Source organism: Mesocricetus auratus, unplaced genomic scaffold, assembly GCF_017639785.1.
Source record: "Mesocricetus auratus isolate SY011 unplaced genomic scaffold, BCM_Maur_2.0 Super-Scaffold_100691, whole genome shotgun sequence".
In the NCBI taxonomy this organism is placed as follows: domain Eukaryota; kingdom Metazoa; phylum Chordata; class Mammalia; order Rodentia; family Cricetidae; genus Mesocricetus; species Mesocricetus auratus.
In genome coordinates, this window is record NW_024429267.1 from 46,532,669 (window position 1) to 46,544,916 (window position 12,248).

Here is a 12,248-nt window from a genome sequence, read left to right on the forward strand (position 1 = left end):
CTTGTCTCAGCATTTTCCTCTACATATGATTCTGGGTTTTTATTACTTAGACCAATTAAGAACTCCATTTACGCTGGGCAGTGGTGGCGCACACCTTTAATCCCAGCACTCGGGAGGCAGAGGCAGGAGGATCTCTGTGAGTTCAAGACCAGCCTGATCTAAAAGAGCTGATTTCAGTACAGCCTCCAAAGCCACACAGAGACTCTGTCTCAAAAAACAAACAAAAATAAATAAAGGAATTCCGTTACAGCCCCTACATGAAGCATTCCAGCCACTCCTATCTATCCCGGAAACCAAAGGTAGCACCACTGTGAGGGTTCAGGAGCAGAGCTGTAGCAATATTGCTGTCTTCTGACTCGCGTTCTATAAAAGGGCCAAATGCTTCCACCACTTCATCCATGGGACCTGCGCTTCCCTGATGGCTCCCAACCTGGACCGGAAGCAGCTGTCAAGCCGGCACTTTGTTAAGAGCAGTGGTGGCGCATGCCTTTGATACCAGCAGTCCAGGACGGTGCAGAGAGACACCATAAAAAAACCAAAGGTTCTGGGAACCACACTGAACTGTTCTCTGAGGTCTCAGATGAGGAATGGGCCCTAACACCCTCTGTTGCCTACAGGCCATGGGTAGAAAGACTGAGTTTGCAATCTCCCTAGCCATGGGATTCTGAGAGTGGGACCCTGTGCCTGGAGTGCAGCGACTGAGCCAGATCTGTTACACCTGTGCACACGTGCGTGTGCAGGTGTATTCAGGCCCACACGATGTGCTGTGACTTAGATTGGCCGTCTAGATCCCCAAGCTTCGTGTATCACTTGTGCCCATTTGTATACACCAGCCTTGCATGCAGTATGCCGGGCGGGGTCAGCCCCACCCTCAGGAGGGCTTCTATCCTTACAGGAGATACTTTTGTGGTGAAACCCGGGAACCATTCGGAGACACTCCTTAACAGGCACACTCCTTTTTGACCTTCTGATCAGTTGCCAGAGAGAGAAGCAGGCCCAAGACCTTGACAGGAATAACCCTGATGTCCTATACTACAGGCCATTCAAGAAAAATGTTGAATAAGGTCCCAGTCCAATCCTAACTTGGCTCCTGTGACTCTGCCATCTATCTGATGCAGACTCCCATACTGGATCAGACAGGTTTGGACTTGTGTTTGTGGCCACCACCTCCAGGGAGCCCTCCCTGGTACTCAACCTGGTCCACCCCCAGACTTGGGGGAAGTGCTAGAGGTCAAGGGTCACCAGGAGGGCCAGGTCCCGGAAGCGGAAGCGCAGTGCATTTCCGGCGCGCAGCAGGCGGCCATGTTGGAGCGGCGGAGGCGGCGCAGAGGTGCGTCCTGGGTCCCCGCGGCGGCGCCGGTAGGTTGGAGTCGCGGGCCTAACGGCCAAGGGCGGCAGGGCGAAGGGGCTGGGTGGTCGACCCTCCCGGATCCTCATTCTCCCCGGGCTTGGCCGAGACACCCCACCCCCACCCAGACCCCACCCTGGGGCTGTGCGGATCCTGTCGGGCTACGGCTGTCCACCTTACACATTTCGCCTCCGCCCTGATCCCGACTCCCTGTCGCCGTTGGGGCCCCGGGGACGCGGTCTCCCAGCCTGAGGGCCCCGGTCTGTCCCCGACCCCAGGCAGCCTGATTAGTACCGCACCCACCCCCGGTCTGCCCTCAACTTCCTCTGCTGGCTGGCCCCGAAGGAATGTGTGAAGGCAACTGTGCCTGGCTGCAGCCTCTGCTTACGAAGCTGCGCGAAAGCCGAGGAGCACCCTCCCGAGGGCTCAGCCTGACCTAGGCCCCCGCCCCCCAATATTAGCACTGGAGGTTTTGGGGGGACCCTCTCTGCTGTACAGTTCACAGCCTACCCCTTCAATGAATAAATAAAAAGAACTGAAGTCACGTGCAGGGATTGTACTTGGAGAGCATCCTCTGGGGGGAGGGGAAGTGCCTCAGACACCTGAGGATCCAAGAATGTTTCCAAACAAAGAGCCCCAGGGCACTTTCTCTGGGGACTCTGAAGCCTGTGTGTCTGCTCCATTAGAGCTGTGCTGAGCTGCAGCACAGCCGGGCCGCAAAGCACCAGGGATCAGTCTCGTCCCAGCTGGTCTTTTAATGCCCCCTGCAGCTGGGGAGTTTACCTCCAGAAGCCCTCGAATACTGCAGGCATGCTGAGTGTTACTCATGATTGACAGTCATCACTTCTGTAAGGAAGCCTAGGGCAATTTGAGGGGTCCCAGACAACGGCGTCTGTGCAATACCCTTTAGAGTCTAGTAGGACAGCTCAGACCTTCAATGGCCGCTTGGCCTACCTTCTTAGACCGAACCTTACCTTCCATTGTCTTCAAATCTTGGACTCCTTGGTCTAGCTGCCTGACTCCCTCTTACCTTAGACATGCTTGCAACCATTATTCAACAGCTTTTTTGGTGTTTTTTGTTTGTTTTGTTTTTTTTGAAGAGTCTAGCTCTTTTATTGGGGTCGAACTCCAAGACTAGAGCAAGGAATTGGGCTTTGGAGTAGCCTGTGTACAGACCCTCAAAGCAGAGTCAGTGGTAGCAGGAGATCAACCACCCTGCACTGGAACACTGGCGGCTGGATGAACATGTGGGGGTGGACGTGGCGTGTACGTCTGGGCCTTTGGGCCTATGTCAAAGCCCTTCATCTTTTTTTCAGCTGACTCAGCATCCCCCATAGGTCCCTCGATCCCTCTTCACAGTCACTTCGTAGGTTTTACCCTTTTTGCTCCATTCTTTGTCACTCATCTAGAGTTACGGCTCCCGGGAGTCCTTCCCTAACCTGTTAGTAAGCTGACCTGGGTAACACCATAAACTCCCAGGAAACTTAGTGGTGGCTGTGTCTTGACTTCTGGACTGGGCTCTTTGAGGAGAGAGACATTTTTCCGTATTCGTGGGACTGAGTCTAGATGTTTGGCATCAGAAGAAACAAATAAAAACAAAAGAAAACCTCAAGCATGGCAGTACAAGCATGTGGTTCTGGCTGCTTGGGGGCCTGAGTGGGAGGATGACTCTCACCAACCAACCAGCCTGGCAACACAGCAAGCTCCATTTCAAAGAATAGGAAAAATGTAAAATTTAGCTGAGCTCTAGACGCACATTTGTAATCGTAACACTTGGTAGGCTCCAACAGGAGGATTACCGATTTGAGGCCAGTTTGGACTATATAGCAAGCTCCAGGCAACCAGAGCTACATAGTGAGCCCCATGTTCCAAACCACCAAAGATGGTAGTAGCAGTGTTGCCTGTGATCCCAGCCCTTGAAAGCTAGTGGCAGAGGGGTCAGGGTTCAAGGCCAGGCTAGCCTATATGACACCTTGTCTAAAAGAAAGGAGAGAAAAATACCACTGAATTAAGATGAGCTAGATCTCAGTCTTCCCAGAAGCCCAGCAGTAGGTGGATAGCTCTGAGGTGCTGCTGAGCATGTATCCTAAAGAAACACCAACATGGTCGAGGGCCGAGAGACCCTAGGAAGTGATTTATTCCAGCAGGCCCTTTGATCATAGAGTGGGAGCCTTGCTTGACTTCCAGCCTGTTCTAGCTCCAAACCTTGGTACCATCCTTATCAACTCTTTTCTTTTTGCTTTGAAGGTGCCCAGTGCTGGTCTGTGGCTACCCAGGCATAGCTGCAGTGCCTAATGCCATGAGCATGGTCGTGCACCATGTGGAGGAGAAAGCTGTACACTCCTGGTCACGCATCTCCACAGCAGGGAAGAAAGCGCTGGAAGAGGCACTGCTTGTGTTTAATCCTATGAGCCAGGATCTCAGTGCCACAGAGGCCCAGCTTGTGGCTTTCCTGCAGGGCCTGCGAGATGATGGCTTCCAGCCGACCATTCTGCGAAGTGGTGATGTCTATGGTTATAGTTCATGCACAGCCAACCCCCCTAGCCAGACAAAGCTTCAAGCTCGCACCACCAACCCGTCTGCCACATCACTTCCATCCAGGGCTCCCCAAACTGCTGTGTCGCTCCCTGCAAGCCAGGCCACACTGCTCCCGGTGCCACTGTCTGGCAGGCTGGCTAAGGGGTCCACACCAGCCCTCGCCAAGCATGCTCGCACTAACCTGCTGCTGAGCTCCCTGAAGCAATCAAATGGCAGCCACACCAGTGGTACAACAGTAGGCTTCCCTTCCCACCTCTACCCAGGTGTCTACCCTGCCATGCATCTCTCTGTGGTCCTTGAAGCACTCGTCCCACTCAAGACTCCTTGCTTGGCTTCTAAGCACAGGGCACAGTCACTGCAGCTGTCACTTGCAAACTCTTCCCTGAAACTGAGAAAAGGTTTGGGGAATCCACAGCCCAAAGCATCCAGGAAAATCACAAGCAAGGGCCTCAAATGCGTGAGCAGGAAAGGCCCTGGGGCTGATGGACGAGGCTCTGGGCCCTGGAGCAGTGGCCTACCCGTGAAAGGATGCTCTGCCATGGGCACCAAAACAGCCCGGGCCAAGGCATCTCGAACGCTGACCAAAGCTGCTCATGCCCACGCCAGTCTAGCTCGAACCCAGAACAAGACGGTAAGGGTCAGGGCCAAGACAACAAAGGCCAAGCCGGCCAAACCCAGGGCAGCGGGAGCCAAGGCCAAGGCTAAGGCCACTGTAGTAAGGGACAAGGCTAAAGCCAAGGTGGTCAAGACCAAGGCCAAAGCAGCTCAGACCAAGCGCAAGGCAAGGCCAGAAGGACGTGTTCAGAGCAGAGCTGGAAAAACAAGCCTGAGAAGGGGCTCTGAGGCTGTGGGGAGGAAGAGGAAGAAGACTGAGGAGCTCAAGGGCCTTCCTCCTAAGAAGAGAGCACGGCTTGTGCTCCAGTCTCCTAAGGCACGGCTGGGGCCTGGAGCAAAACCTCGAAAGGCCCAGACTATAAAGGTGGACAGGAAGTCCTCCGATGACGAGGTTCGGCAGTGGGCCCAGCAGATCCTCCGTGTGAACCTCTCTCCAGTCGTGTGGCTCCAGCCATTGCTACCTTCTTGACTCCACGCTCAGCATCCTGAGTCGTCTGGAAGCAGTGCTTGGGAAAACAGTTGTGCTGTCCGTGTGACCAGCATCACAGTGCTATGCTGGTGGACTCTGCAGCTTTCCAGACTCGGGGTACCCCCAGGGCCCCTGTGGTCCCCATGTTTTCAGAAGCTGAGGATTTGGGGGTGGGGTGGGTAGCGGGAAGGGTGTTCTCGTGACCTGTTCTTCAAGTTGTACATCCAATGTTCCATCTATCATGTTTTATACCTTTGCACCTTCAGTCTCCCTGCGCACCTTCCAAGGTCTTATTTACTGATTGATTTTGGCGTCTGTAGGCTGCTGGCAGGAGCCTGCCACCTGCCAGATGTAGTCCTAGGAACAGGCTTGGAGAGAATGACCTGGTTGCTTGAAGTAGGTCATCAATTTGAATGATAGGGAAATATTATGGAAGGGCAGATCTCCCAGGCTTCTGGAGAGATGTGGGGAAATTCAGGTGTAGGCTTCTGTAGATGTGTGAGAGAGATCCTGAGGGGCGGGGCAGAGCCACTATGAAGTAGGGCACCTCACCTTGAGTGGCCCAGTTTTGAGCCAGATGGGCCCCATTCAGGATTGTGAGGCACTCTGGGAAATCCTGCAGCTAGCAGGTTTTTAGGCCAGGGAAAGAAGCCTTTGTGATACTGGTCTCTAGGGGCCGAGCTTTAAGGCTCTGCTTGGGCTTGTCTAGGGGTGGGAACAGGCTGAAAAGGCTTGAGGTACTGCTACTCTGCTGAAAGTGACTAGCCTCAGTTTTCCCAAGAGGCCAGGCTTGGAATCTGAACCACAAAGCCTGCCCTTACTGTCCAAAGACTTTTCTCTGTGGTAACTGACTGGTGGATCCAGGAAGGCTGTTCCTCAGCAGTGTTTTTTCTGACTGGATGCTACATGCTCCATCTTACTCGGGTCCAGCCTCACTGTGTCCCCTAACGTGGCCTGTGTACATTTTTGGTACCTTCTGCTTTGGAGAAGAGGCTGGGTCCTGAGCGGAAGCAGCTGCTGCGCCCATCTGTAGTCCACTGGTAGCCAGACTGGAAGGTAGTGGCTAGGAGGTAGGGAACCCGCAATCCCTGCACTTGGGAGTTTGAATATGAGTTATGAGGTCAGCATCATCTACCTAGTGAGGACACACACACACATCTCTCTGTGTCTCTGTCTCTGTCTCTCTCTCGCGCTCTCTCTCTCTCTCTCTCTTTCCCCTGGCTCTGTCCTGGAACTCCCTTTGTAGATCAGGCTGGCCTTGAACTCAGTGTTCTACCTGTTGGGAATAAAGGCGTATGCCACCAGACCAAGCCAGGGAACTGGAGAGGTGGCTTAATGGTTAAGAGGACTTCATTGCTCTTGCAGAGAATCCAAGTTTTGTTCCAACAAAAAAGCAGTTCAAAAACACTTGTATCTAGCTCCAAGGAATCCCATACCCTCTTCCATGGTTATAGGCAGACACACACACACACATTTTTTTTTTTTTTTCATTTTAAGGCACAACTGGATAAAGTATTGGCTCTTTGGGAAAATGCTGTCTTGAGAATCTTGAATGTTGATAAGAAAGGAATTGTGTGAAATCCCTTAAATAAAAACTTAGTGGCTGGCCCGGAGAGATGGCTCAGAGGTTAAGAGCACTGATTGCTCTTCCATAAGACCCAGGACCTACCTGGCAGCTCACAGCTGTCTGTAACTCCAGGGGACCTGGTGCCCTTGTCTGGTTTCATTGGATACTAGGTAGACATGCATGCAGGTAAAACACCTATACACATAGAAATAAATGGATAAGAAATTTTTTGTCTTTACAACAACAATAACAATATTAATAGACGAAGCCAGGCAGGGCTGAAAGATGGATGGCTTAGTAGGTAAAGTGCTTCTCTGCACAAGTGTAAGAACGTAAGTTTGGCTCCCTAGAGCTGCAGTAAAAGACAGGCAGGTGCCTGAACACCAGCACTGGTCAGGCAGATCCAGCCAGTTAAATGACAAAACCTAGATTCAGTGAAAGACCATATTTCAAAAAATCAGATGGAGGCCAGAGAGGTGGTTCAGTGGTTAGGACCACGTACAGTTCTCACCAACAGAGGACCGAGTGGTCTCAGCACTGACGTCAGGTGCCTCTCCGCCATCTGCAACTCTTGCTCCAGGGAATCTGATTCCCTCTTCTGCTCTCCATGGACACCTGTGTTCACACAAACTTTAAAAACTAGTTGGTGGCGCACACCTTTAATCCCAGCACTCGGGAGGCAGAGGCAGGTGGATCTCTGTGAGTTCGAGGCCAGCCTGGTCTACAAAGCGAGTTCCAGGACAGCTTCCAAGACAATACAGAGAAACCCTGTCTCGAAAAACCAAAAAAAAAAAAAACTAGTTACCTCAATCTCTGTCTTGCTACATACATGTGGTGGCACACATCTGTAATACCAACACGTGGGCAACATAGGCTGGTTGATCTTTTTGAGTTCAAGGCCAGCCTGGACTACTTGGTCAGTTCCAGGATAGTCAGAGCTATGTAGAGAGACTATTGAGGGAAAAAAAAGGTTCTCTGTCTCCGTCTCTCTCTTAGAAACAGGGTCTCACTATGTAGCTTTGAGGGACCTGGCACTTGCTATGTAGACCAGGCTAGTCCTGACCACCTAGAGATCACCTGTCTCAGCCACCTGGGTTTCTCTCTGTAACCCTGGCTGTACTGGAACTCACTCTGTAGACCAGGCTAACCTTGAACTCAGACATCTTCCTGCCAAGTGCTGGGATTAAAGGCATGTACCACTGTCAGGTGTAAAATAAAGTTTTTTAAAAAACAAACGGTTCGGAACTAGAGAGATGGCTCAGTTGTTAAGAGCACTTGTTGCTGTTGCAAAGGACTAGGGTCAGGTTCCCAGCATTCATAGAGTAGCTTACAACCACCTGTGACTCCAGCTTAACCGGATTTTGCCCTCTTCTGGCCTCTAAGGGCACTGCATGGGTATGGTATACAGCCATATATATATACATGCAGGCAAAATTTATACATATATATTTTGGGGGGTTTTCAAGACAGGGTTTCTTTGCGTAGCCCCAGCTGTCCTAGAACTCCCTCTGTAGACCAGGCTGGTCTCAACTCACAGAGATCCACCTACCTCTGCCTCCCAAGTGCTGGGATTAAAGGTGTGTGCCACCACCACCTGGCTAAAATATATAAATCTTTAAAAAATAATGGAGAAGCAATTGAGGAAGACATCATCAACCTTTGGCCTTCATATGCACCTGCAAGGCAAGAAGCATGTATCACAAACACACGCGCGCGCACACACACGCACGCACGCACGCTCAAGATCAAGCAAAGGGAAGAAGGAGACACCCCAGGTCATGTGTATTGGTGCATTATGTAATGCCAGAACCAGAGTGTCTCAAGCAAGAGAATCTCAGGCGTGAGACCAGCCTGTGCTATACAAGACTCTTGTCTTAGAAAAGAAAAACCATAAGAGAATGGGGTGAGGTTACGGAGGGAGGTGTCCTTGGGATCAAGTGATCATGATAACCTTACCTGCGTGTTCACACACCAAGCGGGACAATGATTCTTCTACCTTTCTTTGAACCAGGAACAAGCCACCCAAGACATTGATGGTTTGGAGAATAGAGGGAATACAGCAGCCTGTGCAGATCACCATCTTTCTGGATTCTGTGAAGTTCTTGGTGCTCTACCCTAAATCTGGTGGAAACAAATTGTGGCAGGACAGGATTTATGCAGCAAGGCTGTCAGCCATGCAGAAGAGCACAGGTCTAGACCTGCACCAAGAGGGTTGACACCTACCAGGGGAGAATGTAGGAAGAATAGTACATGGAAAGGGCAAAAAGTGAGAATAGGGCAGGGGCCAGAGGTTACAAAACCAGGAGAAGGGCTTTACCCACAGGTGACATGAACCATAGAAAAGATTCAAGCAGGAAAGTGGACTGTCTGGAAGGAGGCTGCTTAAATGCTTGTGAGTGAGAGTTGGCATTGTTGGGAATAAACTTGGACCTTTGGAGAGAGAGGAAGTAAAGATTCAGGAGCTATGAGGAAAGGGGGCATGAGTGAACTCAGAGCCCATATGAGGAGGGTGGGCTTACTGATCCCACCCGCTGCTCTCTACCCTCCTGCTAAATTATGCTCCTTCACTGATAAAGGTGGCACCTGAGCTGGAGTCTTAGCTGCTGGGCCACACTTTATTTGCAGGAGTTCCCGGCAGGCTTTGTGGAAACAATGAAGAAAGGCCTACCCCAACACCGTGGCTGAGATTGGATTCTGCCCCCACTGTCGCCAAACCATTGATCAATCCCCTTGTGCCTGAAATGATGCTCTTTGAACTAGCATCTGCAGTGGTTGTTTTCAGGGCCAGTAGGTGTGCGGTTGAGAGCCAATCATCTCCTTTATCAGAATGATTTAATTGCCCTGTTACTCTGCTCAGGGTACCATTGTACTCTGTAGCAATTTTCACTGAGATAAAATCATCCATTTTGTAGGGAAGCTCCTTAAGACACTGGATGTTCTAAACTTTAGTATCTAAAGGGAGGCAAAACATTCCATTCTTCAGGGAGGCTCCTTAAGATACAAGATACTCTGCAGTGCAAGATACTCAGCAGAGACAAGTAGATCACTGAGTTTGAGGCCAGCCTGGTCTACAAAGTGAGTTCCAAGACAGCCAGAGCTGTTACATCCTGGAACCCTGTCTCAAAACCATAAAAAAGATACAAGTTATTCTAGGGGGGAGTGAAACAATCCATTCTGCCGGGAAGCTCATTAAGTTCAGGAATTCAGGAAGTCCTTGAAATTGACAGGATTCACTAGGCCCTGCCCTCCTGAAACACATGTAAATAGTGAAGCCTACTTAGACACTCCCAGACAAGGTAAGCTGATCAGATAGGCTCAAAAAGGCTGTCTGGAAGAAACATCTGCCAAGCCACCTAGAGGTAGCAGAGACAGCAAAGCTGCCTGGAAGAGGCTCAGACTAACTGATAACTGATTCTCCAACCTGCTGTGCACCCCAAAGGCCATGCATTGTGTGCCAGGGTTCCAGCCGTGAAGAACTATCACCCATGCTGGGATAGATAGGCTTTGGTGATACAGTTGTCTTTGGGTCATGTCTGCACCTGTAAGTAACCCCAATAAAACTCATTGGTTCATCAAGTTGGACTTTGGTGGTATCTATGCTTCGTTCTGGTCTTGGTTCCCTGCCTGGAGTGTCTGTCACACAGAACACTTTGATTATTTAAAAGCCACTTCCTGGAATGCTAGGAAGGTAACAGTGTTTTGACTTCTATAAATAAGGTTGGTTGCCCCAACTGCACAGAATGTGCTTGATCACATGTAGGTGGGAGGCACACACAGGCGGGAAGCATGTTGGGATGTATGCTTGCCTCTAATTGGACAAAGGCAGAAGGGCTTAGCCTTGTGGGTTTTACCTTTATAAGCACCCAACATAATTTGCAGCCATTTCTGGGAATTCAGGTATGGACCTTGCCAGTGTCCATTGTCCTGGCCAATATTTAATGACGTTTGCTTCAATGGCTCGAAATTGTGATAGTGGTCTTATTCTCAGTCAATAGGATTAACAATAGAAAGGCTTGGTCTGAACTTCATGGCGAGGGAATGAACATTTTGTCATGTAGCTAGATGGACAAAGCCTACAAAGGAAGATGGGTGTGGCCCCTCCTGGGAATGACTTCTGTAGTCTGTAAGAACGCTGGGAAATGTAGTCTTTCAGCAGGAAACTATCAAACACTGTCATCCTGAGGATGCTACCCACTTGTGCTATTTATAACTCTGTGAGGGGGCAGTGCATATGTAGGCAAGACTGGGCTGGATGCACTGTGGTTGTTGCTTCCCTAGCTTGTGGAGCCCCCTGTGCTGTGACTCCTACTTGCAAGTGTCTCCAATCATGGTGGAGGGGGCCACTATGGGTCAGCACTGTGAAAGGTGAGCGCTTCCAGACAATTTAATATACTCCTGCCTTTGGTGTAGTTACTGCAGAGACCCCATCCATATGCTCTTGTCTTTAGATGCTTGTGTAGCTACTATGGAGACCCCATCCTGGGCTTAGACCAGCAGTGGCAGCCCTTCCTCTGGCTTGGGTACCTTGACTCTGGGCCCTGTTGTAGGAGTTCTTGTCATACAGATAGCATGAATGGGTACATTTTGTGCTTTCTGGTACCTGGGTATAGAGATGAGACATACAATGGCAAACCCACAGATCTGGTCATTTTGTTGGCAATTCCAGTTTCATCAAGGCTGCATTACAAATCTTTTCCCATCCTATCTGTATACTAGACACATTTTTTTTAATTTAAAAATTATTTTGCCTGGTGGTGATGGTACATCCTTTTAATCCAGCACTTAGGAAGCAGAGGCAGGTGGATCTCTGTGAGTTCAGAGGCTAGCCTGGTCTACAGAGTGAGTTCAGGACAGCCAGAGAAACCCTGTCTCAAAAAATATAACTCCCTAACATTTGATTATTTTATGTGTAGGAGTGTTTTAACTGCATGTTTATATGTGCCTTATGTCTAGGTCTGCTGTCCACTGAGGTCAGAAGATGGCATATTGGAGTTAAAGACGCTCATGACCCACCATGTGGGTACTAGAATCAAACCTGGGTCTTCTACAGGAGCAAAATGTGCTCTTAACTGCTGCCTACTCTCCAGCCCTCATTATTTGTTTGTTTGTTTATTTTGAGATTGTCTCTCTACATAGCTCTGGTTGTACTGGAAATTACTCTGTTTCCAGAGTGCTGGGATTAAAGACACGCACTACCATGCCTGGCTGCTCTTTTCATTTTTCATTTTAAAGTTCTCATTTATTGTGAGAGGGAGCATGCTACAGCATGTGTGTGGGGTCAGTCAGTTGGTTCTTTCCTGTCTGTGTATGAGTTCCAAGAATTGCCCTCAGATCACTAGCTAGGCTCACCCAGGAGGTGCCTTTGCTGGCTGAGCCATTTTGTAGGCCCTAGACATCTATCTTTACAGAGTGCCTGCTGTGGGAAAGGAGGTCCAAATAGAGGGAGTAGTACACATGCTACTGAGTCTTCTCCGCTCCCAGCCAGACTGACACTTTCTGACTGTGTGTGTAGGTAGAATAAACAGGTCCTAAAGATACAAGGTACCTAGGACAACACACATAGATGTCAATCCTGTCCAGCTCTACTCCTCCTGCTACCTTGGGTACACTTAGTCATGAGAAGACCCCAGGAAGAGTCCATGCTGTCCCCACCAGTGCAATAGCGATGTTGATTTTCAAGACCCTGCAGGCTGTGATCCCATCAAGTGGGT

At 50.1% G+C, this 12,248-nt stretch overlaps 1 protein-coding gene across 2 annotated transcripts; it reads left to right on the forward strand.

Moving 5' to 3' along the window:
* The first annotated feature begins 1,250 nt into the window (after positions 1 to 1,250).
* On the forward strand, positions 1,251 to 6,583 carry Ccdc71 (coiled-coil domain containing 71). Of its 2 annotated transcripts, none has more exons than XM_013116973.3 (2): positions 1,251 to 1,359; positions 3,596 to 6,583. In XM_013116973.3, exon 2 carries the CDS (start codon positions 3,648 to 3,650, stop codon positions 4,968 to 4,970), a length of 1,323 nt encoding a protein of 440 aa, XP_012972427.1. In that variant the 5' UTR covers positions 1,251 to 1,359; positions 3,596 to 3,647; the 3' UTR covers positions 4,971 to 6,583. The 2 variants fall into 2 exon arrangements, with proteins under 2 accessions (XP_012972427.1, XP_012972428.1); XM_013116974.3 differs by having other exon boundaries at positions 1,307 to 1,330.
* The last annotated feature ends 5,665 nt before the right edge of the window (positions 6,584 to 12,248 follow it).